General features: G+C 41.2%; 2 protein-coding genes across 2 annotated transcripts; one reads left to right on the top strand and one right to left on the bottom strand.

Annotated features, from left to right (window-relative positions):
* The first annotated feature begins 101 nt into the window (after positions 1-101).
* On the top strand, positions 102-8918 carry pdia6 (protein disulfide isomerase family A, member 6). Its single transcript, XM_069685499.1, has 13 exons — positions 102-1392; positions 1772-1913; positions 2727-2784; positions 3936-4062; positions 4297-4403; positions 4497-4633; positions 5327-5441; positions 5672-5812; positions 6264-6348; positions 6507-6579; positions 6662-6820; positions 6907-7003; positions 8259-8918. Exons 1-13 carry the CDS (start codon positions 1374-1376, stop codon positions 8328-8330), a joined length of 1332 nt encoding a protein of 443 aa, XP_069541600.1. The 5' UTR covers positions 102-1373; the 3' UTR covers positions 8331-8918.
* On the bottom strand, positions 8824-18813 carry hpcal1 (hippocalcin-like 1). The gene is made up of 4 exons (XM_069685508.1): positions 18494-18813; positions 12331-12814; positions 11479-11584; positions 8824-9532 (listed from the first exon to the last, which is right to left on the bottom strand). Exons 2-4 carry the CDS (start codon positions 12706-12708, stop codon positions 9435-9437), a joined length of 582 nt encoding a protein of 193 aa, XP_069541609.1. The 5' UTR covers positions 12709-12814; positions 18494-18813; the 3' UTR covers positions 8824-9434.
* Positions 18814-19300: the final 487 nt, after the last annotated feature.

Raw genomic sequence — 19300 nt, 5'->3', positions numbered from 1 at the left:
CTGACCCTACAGCAAGTCAACTGAGCTTAGGCTTGCTGTTTGTCGCCACCTAGTGGCAACATCGTTAAACTACAGTATCCTTTTGACTTTTATTTTAATGTTTGAAAAGATGGTGCAAACCATTGAGGATTGTGATCATGCACAGTGCCATAAAGTCCAGTGTTTGTGTCACAGATTACTATAAATTCTTAAAGCAATAAGCAACATCTGACGTAAAAGCTGCGATGCAGTAGAGTGAATTGAAACACTGGATTAAGCTATATCCTGTTTAGTTTATTATAGTTTTGCTACAAGATTATACTAGAAAACATTGGGCTTGGTTTATATTGGTAGCTTTAAAAAAGGTCATTTTAAAATGATTAAATCTGAGAAACCGAAATATTCTTTATATTTTTAACCCACCTACATTTTGCTTATCAGTGGCATCTAGTGATAAAATGTATTCACAAGAACAAGAACAATTTTAACATACTTCTACCTTACACAAGTACATACCATTGTATGCTACTTTATACTTCTGCTGCACTCAATTTTAAAGGCATTTATTACATTTTTACTCCATTACAGTATTTGACTGCTAAAACTGACCTAACAATTCCAGATTGTGTGAGACTGTTCAACTGGCTTTTGCATTTAAATAACTGTTACACATTATTGCATCAGTAAATATCCAGTAGTATCGTTTTACAGCACTGACAAAGGCCATTTGACTGTATAATGACTTCCTGTTTTGGGATACTTTAGTTACATTGCATTGCAATACTTTCTGGATGAGTCTGTGTTTACTGCTTTTGGTCACCCTCTCAGGCTTCATTTGTTCTTTTAACGTCTTATATCTTTCTTCTTTTTATCTAGCTGTCCATTCGTCAAAAAAGTTTAGTTGTAGTTATTTCATTGTATTATTCCTGCTTTTACGTTATCTTAGTACTTCTATCATTGCCATAGAAGTTATGATAACACAACAGGAGCTATAGGTAGCCCACTTTGTACTTTATTGCATTAGAAAAACAAGTATGAAACTGTGTGATAGTAGGCGTATGTGTAATTCAATGTACCAAAGATGGTTATACACCAATATAGACATGATACACGTCTGCATTGGGTGTACGTTTCATCATTTGACTTGTTAGACTGAGTCAGCCTTACCACATTTGTTGCATCTCCTTGGAGTGATTGTTGCCTCCTCTCTCCTCAGCGTGCCGGCGCTGTAAACTACACGGCGCACGCTAATTGGCTGAGGCGCAGCGTCGCCGCCAGCGGACCAATCAGCGCGGGCCACGGTGAGATTTTTCGATCTACTTTTGTGGGAGACGCAGCGGCAGCAGCCTGCGTGTGTTGCTAACAGAGGAGACGAGCAGAGAGCAGCTAAAATCATGAGACCGCTTTTACTTGGTGAGTGAAAAAGACAACAACTCTTCTACTTCTCCGAAAATGTTCTATTTAGTGAATGTGTTAATGTAAAGTGAATTGACAGCGTTTTTGCTACTGTAGTTAGCTTGCATTGCTAAGTTTAGGTGCACAGAACCAGTGCCAGGCCTCTGTTATCGTTGAATCTATGAATTGATAAACATCAGTTTCACTTTCTGTAGCACAATTTTGCAGTAATTATGCATACAAATTGTATTTACGTAGATTTAAGCCGTCCTTTCAGTGCTTTGCTTTTTTAGCAGTACTGGCTAGCTATTATATTGAACACACACACACACACACACACACACACACTGAGATCACATTGTTGGGAGTAAACCCTCTTCCCCATCTTCCTTCTCAGGAGTTTTGGGCTGCTCGCTGGTCCTGTCTGTCCAAGCCTTTTACTCAGCCAGTGATGATGTTGTCGAGCTCACCCCCTCCAACTTCAACAGAGAGGTGATCCAGAGTGACAGTCTGTGGCTCATTGAGTTTTACGCTCCCTGGTGAGTCCATGCAACTGTGGTGGCCATTATTCAATTGTAACAAGTGTCCTCAGACCCACCAAGTATTGGCACAGTGCAAATATAGTATTCGTGAGATCACATTGTATTATAACACATTGACTCAGTGACGTTTGTGAAACTTTTACCTCATGATCCGAAGAGGCTGTGGAGATCTGTATGCAAAGCGGGCAGCTCCTCCTTCCTTTGGATTGCAGTTAAAGTTAAATGTGTAATGCAAGCACAATGCAAAGTGCTATACAGAAGGATAAAAAACAAAGTATACTTAGAATATATATACAGGAAGACTAAATGCATACACACAATCAATGCAACAAATAAAAAGCTTAAATAAACAGGAAATTACTGGAGTTTCTTTTTTAAAGTTGCCATATTTGATATTTGATTACCAACTTGAAAAGTGTCATTAATCTGGAGAACTTTGAACTCAATAATACTCGGACTGCTGCAGGAGGAAACAAAATCACTTCTGTGATCAACAAGTAGCCAACTGAGATGTGCACAATTTAAGTATATGTATATTAAAGTTGTTAAATATTCATTGGATGTGTTAAGATTGTGATTAATACAGGTGAAAAATATGTGTGATGTATTTTGCTTGTACTGAAGGACTAAACTAAATGAAATACATGTAGATTTAAATACTGTTTCTCTACCATCTTTATATTCTTACTTATTTCTGACCAATGAAGTATGTCTTTTGTAAAATCAGAATATAATATTATAATAATACTACAAATAATATAATTTAATCAAATATTTGACTCTCTTCCTCTCCACTGTTTATCGTCACAGGTGTGGCCACTGTCAGAGTCTGACTCCTGATTGGAAGAAGGCGGCCACTGCCCTCAAGGTAAACAAAACGTCTGCCTGCAGGCATTTATAACAAGTCAGGCTGTTAGACTGACGGACCATGTTTGTTTTATGTTTTATGTTTTCGGTTTATGTTACTCGTCTCATAAGGGCTGGACAGGGGTGACAAAATCTATGATCAGAACATTTTCAGTTAGGGATGCAAAATATATTTCATTTTCAATACCGATATATTAGGCACATGTTTTTTTTTCCACCTCATTGCAGAGAACATCAAAAGTCTCCCCTGTAGGGGAATTGATATCATGCCTTCTCTTATTGTAGTGGCCCACTGGCAGATGCAGAAATAACACAATAAAGTTTTTTAAATGTACACATTCACAGGGCAATATAAGAAAACTACTTTGGTTATGTACAAAATGCCATATTTATTTGTATGTAAAATTTTCTTTCAAATAACATGATAATATTAGCCAAGCTTTTTTAGGGAATCATCGAGCATTTAGACGTAACTAAAGCGTATTTTTATCGGCAGAAAAATTACGTATCTGCAGATACCGGTAATGTGCCGATAATATCGTGCATCCCTATTTTAAGTCAATACTGCTGTTGGCAATGTGACGATATGATTGTGATGATGTGCTTTCAGTAGACAGTTGACAGCAGAAATAAGAAACAATTACTCTGTAATCACCGAGCACTAGAGGGTTTAATTGTTCGTTTCACTCAGCTACAACAAACACATCAGTTCAGAGTATTGCATTTTACTGCTTTGCATCATTTTAGACAAAAGACAACAGCTCTGGTTTCACAGCTAAAATGTTGAACAGTTTGAAAATCAGCAGTGAGAAAAACTGCCTGGCGTGAGACGTGGGCAGATATGGGACTACAGTCAAATATTAATGAATAATATTAACTTTGTTCCACACAAAAAAACAATGACTCACTGTTTATTTCATAGAATGTGCTTTCCTCCAAATAGTTATCACCCTTTATATTATTTATCTGAACAACATTGTGTGTTGACAAATCTCTCTCTTACACTGAAGCAGCTTTTGCACCTTGTCATTGCTCATCCATTGCACCTCCAGAAACAGCTCACAGATTTTATGTGAGGTAAATGATTAACCGGCATGCTGTGTATAAAAGTTGAGACTGCTCACTCCAACCTGTTTGTCCTGATTCCTTCAGGGTATCGTCAAGATCGGTGCCGTAGATGCAGATCAGCACAAGTCACTGGGTGGTCAGTATGGCGTCAGAGGTTTCCCTACCATCAAGGTCTTTGGAGCCAATAAGAACAAGCCAGAGGAGTACCAAGGTAACACATAGATTCTCTCTAAATATGGGTGACTTTACACAAAAATGAACTTAAATCAAGTTAATTTGGGAAGTTAATCTTTAAAAAATAATTACTCTTAATCTGCATAATTGCTTATTTTCTTGCGAGGCCTTTTTGGAAACTTTCTAACTGTTGAAGGCAGATTAAAGCCTCAATAATCATATGTGGTTTGTGGCTGCAATGACTGACCTCTGCATGCCCTTCCCCCTTCAGGTGGCCGCAGTAGTCAGGCCATCGTGGACGGAGCCATGAACTCTTTGCGCGCTCTGGTGAAAGATCGGCTGAGCGGCAAGTCTGGCAGCTCCGGCTACAGCAAACAGGTAGGTCCAGCGTCCAGGCTTGCTGTTGCAGTTATTTGAAATTGGAAACACTTCACTGAACACGGATAAGTAACACTTACCTGTTCTCTGCAGAGCGGCGGCGGCGGCGGCGGCGGCAGCAAGAAGGACGTGGTGGAGCTGACTGATGACAACTTTGACAAGCTGGTGCTGGAGAGCGATGACGTGTGGCTGGTGGAGTTCTTCGCCCCCTGGTGTGGACACTGCAAAAAGTGAGTTTAGTTCCTGACAGTCTAATCCCAGCTAAAAACACAGATATTTGCCACCCCGACACGACAAAGGTTAATGGGATTTGTTTATGTTGGTATAAGCGGTGACAAGTTGCAAACAACAGTATTTCTCTCTGGAAACATTGTCCCAGCTAGTCCTGATAATCCACAGCTAACTGCAACTATTTGGTAGAAACTTCTCCTCATTAAAAGCCTGAGGTATCATTTTCCTCACCCTTGTGAATCCAGTGTGCAACATATTTTCCTAAGAAGTCAGTAATTCAGAAAGCACAGATGTCTTTTCACTTTCGTCTACTGAAGTGGGAGATATCTGTGCACTTCCCTGAAACAGCAGAATCACAGGTGTGTGGTCCGGAGGCGTTGCCCAGGGGGGGGAGTCCCTCCGGAGTAGTCGATGCAGCATCCCTAATTGACAACAAGGAAGAAAGAACCACAGTGAAACACAGCAACATAACAAGCTGGCGCCCGGAAACCATAACAATAGCAAAAGTAGTATATTGTGCAGTTATTTGATAATCAACCGGAGCATGGAGCTTTCTTCAATCACAAAATATTAATTATAGCAAATACAACCTCGGGGGAATCAATCACTCTCTAACATGGACTTAATTATGTTTATATGTTATAATCATGTGACTTTTTTTCCTAACCCTTGCTCCCTTCTGTTGTCAACAGCCTGGAGCCTGAGTGGGCAGCTGCAGCCACAGCTGTCAAGGAGCAGACCAAGGGCAAAGTTCACCTCGGAGCTATGGATGCTACCGTGCACCAGGCCGTGTCCGGCCGCTACGGGGTGAGTAGGAATCCATAAGTCACCGTGGTGCATCGGTGCACAATTCTGACTACTAGACCACAGAAGTAAGAGTAATACAAAAGTGTGACCCAGCACTGCTAGACGTAAACCTTTTTAATAGTCTTGGTTAAGTATATGTTCCTGTACAGAGTCCCTTTCTAAATATCAACATGTAAGTGAATGTCAGGCAATTGCAGAACTGAAGCAGCGCATGTGTTTTGTGTGTTTAGATCCGTGGATTTCCCACCATCAAAGTTTTCCGCAAAGGCGAGGAGCCTGAAGATTACCAAGGAGGTCGCTCTCGTGGTGACATCATCGAGAGGGCTTTGGATCTGTTCTCTGACAACGCTGCTCCTCCTGAGCTGCGGGAGGTCAGTCCACCTGTGTACAATCATACCCGCACAATAAACATTCACATTTTGTGTTGCTGGTATAACACTAGATTATAAAAACAGTAAGCCTCTATAGAGATGATGCTGTCACGCTTGCTAAATGTTTTGGTGCTCTGTTAGCAACATAATAGTGATTTTAATGTTACAATCAGTTCACTGACACTTAAACATTGGCTGTTGTGTTATGAGTGTTGACAGCTAACATGTTTGACCAGACGAATACTAGACATTTAGACCAAATCAACACTTTTTTTTACAAAATTCTGTTATGTAACTCTCTGAAATAATTATAAAATGTTCCCAAAAATTAGACCCAGAAAAGCAGAAGTGAACAGCATTGCGCTTTAACAATGTCTGTTTAAATATTACATAATGATCTAATGGGAATTCACGAATAACGCAGTGTGCTTGGTAAATGTTTGTCTCTCAGATCCTCAGTGAAGACATCTTGAAGAAGACGTGTGAGGACAGTCAGCTGTGTATAATCGGTGTGCTGCCACACATCCTGGACACAGGTGAGACCAGACACCCCGCTGACTCCGATCATGTTAAAAAGATCTGAAATTTCACCTTTAAAAAACCTTAATTGTTGCATCTTAAAACACTGAACATCATTTTATACAGTATTATTATACTTCAATCACTCACCTCTACTGTCCTCATATCTTTACAGGTGCATCAGGCAGGAACGGCTACCTGGACGTGATGGTGAAGATGGCTGACAAGTACAAGAAGAAGATGTGGGGGTAAGGATGATAGAACAGACATGGATTGTTATTTAAATGACTTATTATAACTGCAACTAACAGCCCGCTCTCTCTCTCTCAGCTGGCTGTGGGCTGAGGCCGGAGTTCAGATGGAGCTGGAGGCCGCTCTGGGTATCGGTGGATTTGGTTACCCCGCCATGGCCGCCATCAACACACGAAAGATGAAGTTTGCTCTGCTCAGAGGCTCCTTCAGTGAATCTGGCATTCATGAGTTCCTCAGGTAGGAGGGCGGCAGGTGTTACCTGATCTATTAAGAGAGTAAAAATATGCTTGAGATGACGCTGACGTGGTTCGTCTTCTCTGCAGGGAGCTGTCTGTGGGCCGCGGTTCAACTTCCACACTGGGAGGCGGGGTCATGCCCAAGATTCAAACTGCTGAGCCCTGGGACGGCAAAGATGGACAGGTGAGTGGGAGCATCACAGTGGTCTCATATTCAGCGATTTCCCCCTCCTTTTTTTCTTTCTGTTTAGGATGCATTTGTTAAATACTGTTGTGCACATGCCTGAGAAGATGCAGTCAGTATAGTACTTCTTCTCTGCATCAAGTCCTATTTTACATCTGTTATGATACATGAGACATTTCCAGACATTTTAGCCACAACATAAAAAATACTACTCCACTAAATATTCAAATCAGCTAACTGGAGTTAATAACATGTCCCTGGAGCCGCTCAAACTGCAGGAAAGTCAGTCAAAATATCCAGACACCAGAAATCCAACGAACCGTAGACGGACAGATCTTTGGTCATTCAAGTGCTTTTTCAGCCCTCTTGACCCCTCTTAGGCCATGTCTACACGTACACGGGTATTATTCAAAACGTAGCTGCGTTTTGGCCTTTCGTCCGCACACAAACGCCATTTTAGGTCACTGAAAATGGATCTTTTGTAAAACTCTGGCCAGGGTAAAGACTTTTAGAAACTCCGTTTCCAGGGAGACGTGTAGATGGGGTAAACAGCGTTTTTGGCTCGTGACGTCTGTGTGTTGTTATCTTCTCTGTGAGGCGACATTCCTTGCAAAATGACGAACGTGACAAAAACAGTGATGCTTCTAACCTTCCTAACAGGACTTTTTACATGTTTACACATATATGTACAGTTACTCGTCCCTCTTCCTCGATGCCCCATTGCAGCCCGCCAGGTTGTCTTCCAACAATAGATTTTTCAGACTTTTGATTGGACAGGGTTTTTGGAAACGAAGGAGGAAAAAAAACTGTGTACGTGTAGACATGGCCTCAGACTGCAGGTCCAATAATAAATGTAGCAGCAAATTTAATCCTTTAGTGCAATTAGTAGGGGGTGTTCAATTAGGGGTAGAAAGGGGCTCAGTTCTTACAGTGTCTGCCCAATTTAATGCAAAGAACCTTAACGTGCTACTTGCTGCCTCTGCACTACAAACTTTCACAAATGCAATGTAATGACAGCGGGAGTGTGTGCGACAAATCCAAATACATTACTTTTCTTAACAGAGTGCTTCTGTAGTTATTTGTCTCACAGTAGAGACCAAAGTTAATGTGTTTTAGGCAAAAATAAGCAACATTTTAAAGGTCTTAAAACGTGGCATTTGTGCCGTTGTATAAATGAGCTGCAGTAAAAGATTTCCTGCTTGTTCTCATCTTTGCTGACAGTTTGTCTTTATTTTATATCCCCTGTCAACCTCAGCTTCCTGTGGAGGAGGACTACGACCTCAGTGACGTAGACCTGGACGACGACTTTGAGAAGGATGAGTTATGAGCCCAAACGGGGCAGGATTTGATCCAGACCGGCTCGCTCTGATCCGGTCTGGTCTGATCCTGCGCGTCCCGCCTCCCCTCTCCTGTGGACGAATGGGAGGCCCGGTCGCCCAGTTACTGAAATACTCCAGAAAAGACACACGAGAGACACCTGCAGTTTCTCACATCATCTTTGTCTGTCACGCGGGGAGGGATAGAAGGGAGGGGGGGGCGGCATGTGTGTCGTGTCCCCGGCGTGAACTCTCGTACCTGCTGAACGTCAGAAGCTGCAGCTGAGGAGAAGAGGGAGGAGGGTCTGAATGTGGCTTTTATGTTTGTCATTCAAGTCTTTTTCAAACATTGTTCCCCTCTTCAGCCGCCCTCGAGCACCTATTTTAAGATGTGGACTTGTCAAAGTAACACAAATGTTTTTGTTTTTTCTCTTTTTAAACCAATAAGTGTGAATCTTGGTGGGTTTGCATCACGTCTGTCCAGGACCAGGGGGATACTGTGGGACTTCTTGTGTAGATTTTTCTTACACGACTTTATTTCAATTGTGTGAAAACAAAATGACATTTTTGTTACAAAAATAAAAAGGAATTAAAAACAATCACGGCCTCCTTATTCACGTAAACTGTTACAATACCAGAAAACGCCGATCACTGAGCGCATGCAATACCGACGCTGTTCAGAACAGCAACTTGTTAAACTGCAGTTGATATTCTGAGCAACAATGAGCCACTTTTCAACACAGTCAAATTATACAAAGTGATAAAATGAGTTTCCTCTTAGTGTAATATTATTTGAATCATAATACTTGCACATGATCCAGTCAGTATAAATACATATGGCACTTCACTTATGAAGGAAAGGTATTTAAAGGTGAGCTTTGGATACAGAGGAATTCCTTTAACTGAAAGCACGTCAGAGTCCACAGAGAAGGAGCCACATTGACCGAAGAGAAGCATCCATTAATGTAAACATTAAGACAAGGAGTGTTGTTAAAACGAAAGCATAGTCTGTTGAGTTTGGATGCGATGACAGCCGAGCCGCTAAAGCTGGATGGATGTGGCTTTGTGATTGTGTTTTAGAGTGTGTGTGTGTGCGTCTGTCAAAGTCTCTATCCTCAGAACTGACGAGAGGCTCCCTGATCCGACTGCAGCAGTCTGACGATGGACGGGTCGCTCTTGGCACCTTTAATGAACTCCTCCAAAGACAATCTACCTGTGAAGCAGAGACCCAAAAAAGATTCACAGTCAGCAGAAGTGGGAGGGTGTGAAGGAGGAGAGGTGAATCATGCGGCATGCGCTCTGTGAAATCTACTGAAAAGCTGCTGAGGTTCATTTTGAGGTCTGCATATAATCACTGCACCTCCAAAGTACAGAGGAGGACGCATCGTATTTTAGATAAACTACGATAAACAGTTTTAAGAGGAAATGATTGAGTCATTTATCGCTGTTATGTCACAACAACCAGCAGGTGGGGCTGTTGTGCTATTTTTATATAATTTCAACTTTTTTCAGGTGTACTGATTCGCTCTTTGTCAACAATGTCAACTATTTTTAATACATGTATCAATATTACAAATACCAACAATGAATGTTGTTTATAAGAGTATAAAAATACCAGAAAGGTAGTTCCTGAAAGTAAAGATAAAACGGACTACACTTGCAGTAACATATTCCTGTGGCTTTACTTACATTTTAACTATTCTATAGCAAAGAAAAGAATGCAGCAGTGCACCAGTGAGTGCTTAAAAAGCACCCCCACTGTTATGTCACACAGCATCTGTGAAGATTTCATTAAAAGGAGGGTTAACTGAGTTTTAGTGGATACACCACCCGCTGCAGCAGCAGCCGTAGGCCTGGTCTGTGGAACCACGTTGTGTTATAAAACTTGAGTCTGAGACGCACAGTTTGACCTTCAGCCTCTCCGAACCTCCTGCTCAAAACAAAGCGAGCTGCCCGCTGCTGTATGAAGCAGCTCTTAATAATATCTGACTGAGTGGTGACGCGTCAGAAACCTTCAGAACAGTAAGACAGGAAATGCGTAAGTACATCTTACATGCATGTTGTGTCACCTTTTCACACTAAATGTCAAACCGCTGGCACTGAGTTGGCGCAGCAGGCTCGGATGCAAAAGCCTGTTAATGATGTTGTGAGTCGTGTTCGTGTGACGTCATGTTGTTATATGATCCTGCTCTTTTTTCCTCTGGCCTTTTTCTATATTTCCTGTGTGTCCAACGTGTCTTGTGTTACAGACGTTGACATAACTTTAATTTAACCTTACATGATATGTTACAACACTTATTCATGGTGCATCGAGTGTAGGAGTCTAACCCTTCTTCTAACTCATAGAGCTTGTGCATGGTTGTGCATTACTCAGTACACTTTAAAAATTATCGGTACCTGGCAAGAATTACTATTAAGCATTTATAAGCATGAATATCCGCTTATATGTTATTAATACAACTGTGTTTAAATACCTTATCATTCATCATCTGTTTATACACTAGCCTCAATCTATAGTCCCCCACAGGAGTAGTTTTTGTAATTGTTGAAAAATATATTAATAAACACTTATTACATGGCTATTACATGGACACTTGATTGATGGCTCCTGATTGGTCAAATTTGGCATCCTTTTAAAAAATCCATTTTGACTCAATATTTAGTTTTTCAGGAAGCAGCTGTGTAATAAGTAGAATAATGTACAGCAAGCAGGTCATTATTGGGAAATAACCCCCTTCAGTTTAGGAAAGACGGTTTATTTCTGCAATAACGACCACCTCACTGTACATTATCATTTGGACCTGCTTACAACTACACTAACTGTATATATACGAGCCAGACTTGCCAGGAGGTATTAGAATGGTAAGTTGAAATCTTGACGACTGGGCTACAAGCTAGTGCAAGAAGGCAGCCTGAGGTGAATGACGGTGAATGACGATTAGTCAATTTCAGCGAAAGCGAGGTTCTACGTAGAAACCTGCAGCTGTTCTGAACGGCTCATTACAGAGGCGACCTTTTTAAAGATGACATTCTGGAAAAACACGGAATTATGCAGTTTTCACTTTCAACAATAAACATCCAAAAAATTTGCAACCCATGCATACTATGAGAATAGCCATTCAAAAGATAAGGCCCCTTTAAGTCAAACAGAATTTTTACCATCATTGTCGATGTCCATCTGCCTGAAGATCTTGTCTGTCCTTTTCTCTGGGGTCGATTCGTCCTCAGGCATCTTCATCACTGATGACACCATCTTGTAGATTGCCTGTAAGAAAAAATGCTTTTAAGTGTGGGTTCGTTTAGTTTGTGTGAAGTTTTCATGCAGTAAATATTTAAAAAAAAATTCCAACCTGCCATATCTGGAACATCTGTCATCAAACTGCTCTGACCTGTTTTCTGTTGCTACCTTGTAATGACGGTGCTCTGGCAACTACAGCTCATCCTGCTTGTTACACTCGTAGCCGGCCACTCTGACAGGCTATAATGTGTTTTTTGTGTCTGCTAAAAATAAACAAGTTTCAGGCCATGTAAAGGTCAGCGCATTTTATGTGAGGAAGGGCTTCTGCAGTTACAAAAGGACTGATGCTTTTGCATGCTTTTTTTTTTTTCTTACATTCATTTGTATCTACAAACACAACGGACTGAGCCAATATTGATATGGCCCTGCAGGCCGCTCAGCTCACCATATTGGAAAAGTAAATATAGCCACAGTGATAAGAAAATACAGAAAGGGCAGCCTGCATCCACCATGGGAGGTGGAAGGATCTTATGAAATCAGACCTGCAGATGACTTCAGAGCCAAAAACAGTCATTAGACAGAGAGATTAAAAACATAAAAAATCAACACTTATTTCACAATTTGTTAAATGTTTCAGCAACTTTACAAGCAAATATATAAGACATTCCTCAGTTCTGCCTGCTACGATGGAAGGATTGTCTTCTTCTGTCTTTAATGTGATAGTAAACTAAATACTTTTTAGATTTGGGACTGTGTGCACAGTGTGTCCTTACCTGAACTATCTCCAGCATCTCTGCCCGGCTGATGTACCCATTCCCGTCCAGGTCGTACATGCTGAAGGCCCAGCGCAGCTTTTGCTCCAACCCCCCGCGGGACGTCACGCTCAGGGCGATGATGAACTCCCTGAAGTCGATGGTGGCGTCGCCGTTGGTGTCGAACGTGCGGAAGACGTGCTCGGCGAACTTTGAGGCGTCCCCGTAGGGGAAGAAGTTGGCGTAGATCTTCTTGAACTCCTCCACGGTGAGGTGGCCGGTGGGACAGTCCTTGAGGAAGCCGCGGTACCACTCCTGCAGCTCGTGGTCGGTGAACTCTGTGTTTTCTCTCAGGTCGTTCAGGACCTCGGGCCGCAGCTTGCTGTTCTGTTTACCCATGATGCAGCTCTCTCAGGTGGGCAGATACCTGGGCTGGTGTTTTTGCTTCTCCACTCTCACTGTGCCTTTTCTGTCAACGTCGCTGGCTGCTCTGCTTTCTCTGCTCCTGCAGGAGACAAACAATCCTCATTAATATCCTTGTATGAATACCATAAATGATTCATCGGCTCAATAATTCCTCTCAGCTTGCTGCAGTGTTTCATCATAAACAGGTGCTGAAGATGCTCCTCAGACGATCGAGCTGAGATAAATCCAGACAGCCAAGAGTCCCAAAAATAGGAGAAAAATAGAGATTAGATTACAGATGTTATGAGGTTTCAATACGTGTGTGTATGTGTGAGTGATGGGGGTGGCTTGGTCTCCGTGGATACAGTATGAATCCTCAGGCATGGTGTTAATTTATCGACCCTTCAGTGGATGGTGAAGGGACAAGTGTCCTGGGGCTTTGTTTTTCACAATAAAACCACTTTCTAAACAGCCGGGCTCATCCTGACTGTTGTTACTGAGAGGGCCGCACTTCAAAATGAATATTCTGATTGATTTTAAGCAGGTGGACTGAAGACAAACACTAATGATGGCAAAAAAATACCAACGCAAGCGAGGACACTGAAGCATTCGGACACCTGGGCCCATTCACCTTTAGTTCCTGTGGTTTGTCTACATTCTGTTTCCTTGGTGATATTCTGTTTATTCATGTAATCGGGGCTACATGATTGGGGATATGAGGATGCATAAATACGACACATCCAGAACAAAACCAAGACAGCATATTAGATAATAGAGGGGAGACTGTGTGCATGCAACACAATGATAAAGCAGAGAATAACATGGGTGTGTAGGCAAACAAAAAGGTTATGCCACTTGACAGGTTGCATACTGTTAAGTTAACAAGAGGTGGTGGAGGTTTCCTGCTCAAATGTGTATTTCATGTGAGGTTAAAGTGCAGAGAAACAAACAGAAAAGGAGACAAAAATAAGCCTGGTCGGTCTGCACAAAAAACAGCTAAATCATGTGACTGCTGCTCTTTTATTTTGAAATCTAAGTAAGAAATTGGCCAAACCCTGAGCCAATCTTTTACAACATGTATCTGGTAAAGTGTGTGTGTGGGAGGGACAGAAAGAGAGATGTGCGGGGGAAGGGAGGAAGAAAGAATGGAAAAAAGTATGACACATAGACAGAACAATTATTTCCAGCTATACTACATGAGCCGCTTCGCTAATACCTGAGCTTCAATTACATAATAATCCCTCTGAATGGCACCTCCACTCATCTACGTTACCGATAATGAATTTATCTGATGGAGAGACGCATTATCCCCACGCTCTCTCTCGTTTTCAATTATTGAAATCCCATCTCTCCTGTTTCTCCTGGCGACGAACAAATGAGCGCAGCGTGAATTTGGATGAGGTCTTTCCTACACACGGACGCCCTCGTTTCTTATAATTGGCACATGGGTGTAATTTCCTGCGGTTTTATTAATCCAGGCTGCAGAGTAACATGAGAGGCAGGCAGGTTTGATTAACAGTTAGTGACACAAACTCTTAACAATGTCACTTATGGGTGGAAAAGAAATCAATGAAACCAGATGCGCAACACATTAACACAGGCTTCTGTGTTGCCCAAGGTTTCCTATCGCCGCTTTAATTCCTTCATGATTGAGGGTAAAAATGTTCAACCATTTTGAAAATGGCAATCGCTCGAAGAAGATTTCAGTGGTGTTCTCTCTGGTGGCACCTTTGGCGATAAATGGTTATCACGGGAGTACACGTGGCTTTCCTTTTCAGACTGTTTGCCTTCATCTGAGCGTCGAGTTTGTTTCTTTTTCTTTGTATTTTCACTTATGTTTGAAGTTGTATCTGTAGTCATCCATCTTTTCTTTGTTTGTTCAGCCATAGTAGATTACTGTTTACTCGCAACTCTTGCAGAGACCGGAAAAGCAGCCGCTTAGCTCCACCTTCCCTCTCTGGCAGACCAACCACTGCTGGGTGATGGAAAACACGTCACTAACTGGGCGCTGCTTGTGATTGTCTTCTGCGGAAGTGGCCACAGACACCCAGTCTGTAATACTGCAAATGCAAAGGCTTTCATCAGTGGGCCATAGGCTCAATCACCATTGTGTTAGCTCATTCAGCGATAGATAGAGACTTAACAGACATTTATTTACATGAAAATCTTCCAGATTTAAATATTTACTTTAAATATTTGATTCGAGATATTTTCTTATTTCTTATGGAAGAGTTGGAAGAAAATGAGCAAAAACCCTTGAGACACTGGTTCTTTGACCTAAATGCTAATATAAGCATGCTAATTGCATAAGTGTTGCCAAAGTGTTGAAATATTTCGCCTTGAGCTGCTGCTGAAGCTAGGTGACAAATAAGGACATTTCCAAAGTTATTAGGATGCATCTTCTAGGCACGACGGACGTCTGTATAAAATTTCAAGACAATCCATCAAAGAAATGTCGAGATATTTCAGCCCTGACATAAGTAGTGTACTGAGCCGTTCACAGACTAAAATTGCTGTCCCTGGAGCCGAGTGCTGGCCAGGCTAAAAATAAACACATACAAATTATACTGTTTTAAAAAACAACACGAACCATATATTGCATTATAAAACAATAACATAATATTGTATCATATCATTCTGTGGTGCTTTCTCCCACTTTGTAGCAAGCTTATAAATGTAACGTGGCCACTTTGAGAATATGAAATGCCCCGTCTTCTGCCTCTGTTTTAACAGGGCTGTGGTATAAATTACACAGTGCCCTGCAGGCCTGACCGTTGTCCTTCCGCTCTAACATACAACAGGATGAGGAAGCAGCAGCACCTCCTCAGCTCTGGGTCACATGGACTTTTCCAGGACAGCTCAGTGTGCAGGCTGAGCTGGAGCAGACATAAATATGGGCGTTGCTATTTATTCCCCTTAAACACACAAAGCAACATAAAAAAAACCCCTCCACGATATTCACGTCTGGAAGACTGAAAAATGCTGCCATGATATTTAAGGAAGCTCTAAGGCTATATTAAGAGTTTGCATCTAAGAGGAGAAAGAAAACAGTGTGTACTCTTGTCGAGAGGCTGTTATGTTCAAGTAACACAATATTAAAGATGTTTGGGTTGCAAAATGAGTATGAAGATTCCACTAAGCCTCGAGCTCTTAGCCTTAAAAGTACAAATATAATCAAAAACATAGATTAGGGACTGTAATCAAAACCATATTATTTCAGTGACTTTCTTTTCAGGATACAGAAACAAAGTTTGAAAACGATCTTCTGGCATTTGATCAAGCAAATCTTTAGGGCAGAGATTTTAACATGCCCTAATACACTGTGCATTCAGCTGTGTGTTCCCTTCCTTGTGCTTATCATATATAAGTTTCTCCTGTGTGTGTGTCTGCAGGTCTGCATTTGGAACATCGCAGGAATTTTTACACGTTTTCACAGCTGGGGAAGCGAGCAATTCTTGTGTCATTTTTTTCATAGTTGCTACTCGCCGCAGTGGAAAATGTTTCGAAATGTGGTCAGAAATAACCACTAGACCTCCTCTGCAGAGAGAATCACGCTGCCCTCGCATAGAGTTGCAGAATAAGTTGTAATGCAGTCTCCGCTGGTTGTTTGATACATAACAGCCCCTCGAGATTCCCCTCAATTATACAGCAACAGTCTCTCCCCTTGTCCCCAACCCCCTACCCCTGTTCTCTCTGGTCCACTTTTTTTCCGGAGGGTTCCCTGCCTAATGAGACTGTTTCACACAGGCTCCAGTGCAGCCAGCATGTACCCCCCCTCCCCAAGGCTACATGGAGACCCTGTAAACCTCTGACCAGGCCGGTTTCACTGCTGTTTGCAGTTCTGGGGTCCACCTCATTTCCTGGGTAATGGCTTGTCACTACAAAGGAAGCCTTTCTTCGATTAAACGGATGCTCATTACTTCACAAATTCTATTAAAAGAAGAGATGAAGGGTGTGGTAAGAAACATGTATGTAAATGGAGGGATTTGGGCAGCCAAACTGGTGGTACGGCAAAGGACAACTGAAGTCAAAGTTCATCCAAATATATAAAGAAATTAAAATTATATTATATACAGATAACTATTTAGTTCATGTGTAATCATGAAATAAAGAAAAGACTGGCTCTAGCTTCTAAACTGTGAATATTAACTGGATTTTTTAGGCTAATTATCTGGGATTATTGGACAAAACAAGACATTAAAATGGACATTTTAACTTAAGCATGGTCTAGCATTCTATAGACCAAATGATTATTCGATTAATCAAAAGAATATCTAGTCAGTAGGTTAAATTATAATGACAAGGCCTAAAAAAGAATTGCTAATCAATTAGAAATGTTTTACTTCCCCAAATAGACGTGACATTTCCCAACCTAAACGCTACGTAAACAGGACAGAGAAAACATTTTTCATGCTGTCGACTTTTCAATGGAATGTAAATCAAACAAACTGACATGGTTGAGTGCACAGAAAGAAAGCAGACTTCCTATTTTAGTGGTGTGCGTACCCTGTAGGGCAGCGTACGAGCAGAGCAGCGCTGCAGCCTACTGATAACTGCGACCGCATCAGGTGGGTGAGGAGTCAGTCCAGTGTCAGAGGAAGAAAAAGACTAAATGAGCTCTCCAGTTATTCTTGCTTTCAGCTCTGCTTCACGGCAGTCTCCTTGAACTAGTGTCAGAGAAAATCATACAGAGGATCAGGATGAAGTCCCCTGACACACCAGTAGTCAAGGCAACAGGATAGTAGTGCTAAGGCTTACGAGAGGGAGGCGGTGTAACTATCAATCCAGGGCACACGCAGGGCAGAAGATATATCGAGACTCAAGAGAAACAGGAACGTTTTATGTGAGTGCGTGTACATCAAATATGTGCTGTTGGTTTAAAAACAATTGAATAATAAAAAAACTGCATCATACTCATCATGCATCATCTGCACAATCTTTACTTTTTAACCATTGATTTAAGAATGTTTTTCAACTAGTGAGTGGGCTTATTTAATTTTGGAAACACAGTATTCACATGTTGGCTGCAGTCTTTTTGTCAAAAAAAAAGTGTGAGATAGAATAAAAGCAGAGCTGTTAGTGTGAATAGTAGCTGGCAAAAACTGAATATTATCATTTATAGACTTTCAGCTGAATCATATCTTCATTATACGAACGTATCATACTGTCATTCTGCAAATGATTGTTTATTTGGTGCACACTGTAATTCAAAGTTACAAAAATGCACTTGTACGTTATTTGTTGTTATTCAGTCAGGAATAATATTGAGCTCAAAAACTGTAATGCAAAAGAGACCAGAGGGGGAAAAAAATACATGAACACAAGTTCAAAACAAGACAAAATAATTCCCACAAAACAATCATAACAACAATACAACCCAAATATTGTAATAATTACTTATTTAAGAACTGTTTGAAGGTGGAGAACAGATCATAGCTCTGAATAGTTAATTATTATGGATACATTTGCCATATTATATCATATACTGTATATCACATATAATGTGTTTCAAGCTACTTGTATTGATCATACACTGTATAAAAAGTTAATGGTATTGGTTTAAAGTGCACTTCTTAGTCTGCAAACAACTGGCTGAAACATTTTTAACATATTCTAAAGTGTAGGTGAGATGTAGGCTCGTCATGTATGGGTGTAGCCCCTGTAACACCCTCCTCTGACTCGGGGAAATTACCACATTAGTCAATGGCAGACACACCACTGGAGCAGTAACGTTAACTGTACAAACCTCGACTGTATCCATAAAGTGATGTAAACTTACCTCTTTTACAGGAGTAACGGTTATTTACGAGTCTTCCGGTTCAAAAGTCCACACTTCGGCTAAACCCACTTTGCCACTTTCTGACGTCACGAACACCCCAAACTTAACCGTTAACTAAACAGTAGTCTAACCTATCACCACCTCCTGTGGATAAAACTCTTAAAAATCCCCAGCGAGAGCCGTTTAAGATGCTCAAGGGACTTTTTCAAGGTACTGGCACTGTTGGACAAAAACAAAAAAAGATATGAAGTTAAACAGAAATACGCAAACTGAGTTTTTTTAAGCTAGGTTCTTATTTAGTCGTTCCTGCCTCCAGTTCCCGGGGTAGCGGCTCTATCATTCAGTGGAAGATGTGGCACAGAGCTCGGTTTTCATCCGGCTTTACCAAGTTACTACCAAAGGGTTTTCTTTTCTCTTTTAAGTCGAGTAAAAACACTTCGCTCATATGCTGGGGAAGTAAGCACAACTTAAAACAATAAAGAGTAAGAATATGTGTCAAAAGTCAACGTATCCATTATTTAAAAAGTATTTTATTAGAATTTGCCGAGTTGTACTTTATGAGTTGTACTTTAAATCCCCCCACACGTGAAATGGACTCGTCCACACTCGCTTCTTCCATCGTAGAAACAGTCGCAGCAGCGTCCGTATGGAAAATTATCACTGGAGACTATTATTAGCACGATATCTAAAATAAACGGTTCACATCTGGGGGAAAATGTTGATACTATGTGAAGCACTCAGCAACTGCACTAAAAATACCCATTATCGTACACAACTCGTACAAAACAGTAATTCAATGACAAAATC

The sequence above is a fragment of the Semicossyphus pulcher genome, unplaced genomic scaffold, assembly GCF_022749685.1.
Source record: "Semicossyphus pulcher isolate SPU_LCO1_2020_fin unplaced genomic scaffold, fSemPul1.0.p SCAF_11, whole genome shotgun sequence".
Lineage (NCBI taxonomy): Eukaryota > Metazoa > Chordata > Actinopteri > Labriformes > Labridae > Semicossyphus > Semicossyphus pulcher.
The sequence above is the reverse complement of the archived record's forward strand: the minus strand, read 5'-3'. Positions and strand labels throughout refer to the sequence as shown.

Bases quoted from the DNA above. Each gene is read 5' to 3' on its own strand.
- hpcal1 (XM_069685508.1), bottom strand. From the start codon at position 12,708: ATGGGTAAACAGAACAGCAAGCTGCGGCCCGAGGTCCTGAACGACCTG. The intron at 11,585-12,330 runs GTAAGGACACAC...TTTTTCTTACAG, and splicing joins AGATGCTGGAGATAGTTCAG to GCAATCTACAAGATGGTGTC. The intron at 9,533-11,478 runs GTAAAAATTCTG...TCTGCTTCACAG, and splicing joins GATGGACATCGACAATGATG to GTAGATTGTCTTTGGAGGAG.
- pdia6 (XM_069685499.1), top strand. The intron at 4,634-5,326 runs GTGAGTTTAGTT...TGTTGTCAACAG, and splicing joins TGGTGTGGACACTGCAAAAA to CCTGGAGCCTGAGTGGGCAG. The intron at 5,813-6,263 runs GTCAGTCCACCT...TTTGTCTCTCAG, and splicing joins CTCCTCCTGAGCTGCGGGAG to ATCCTCAGTGAAGACATCTT.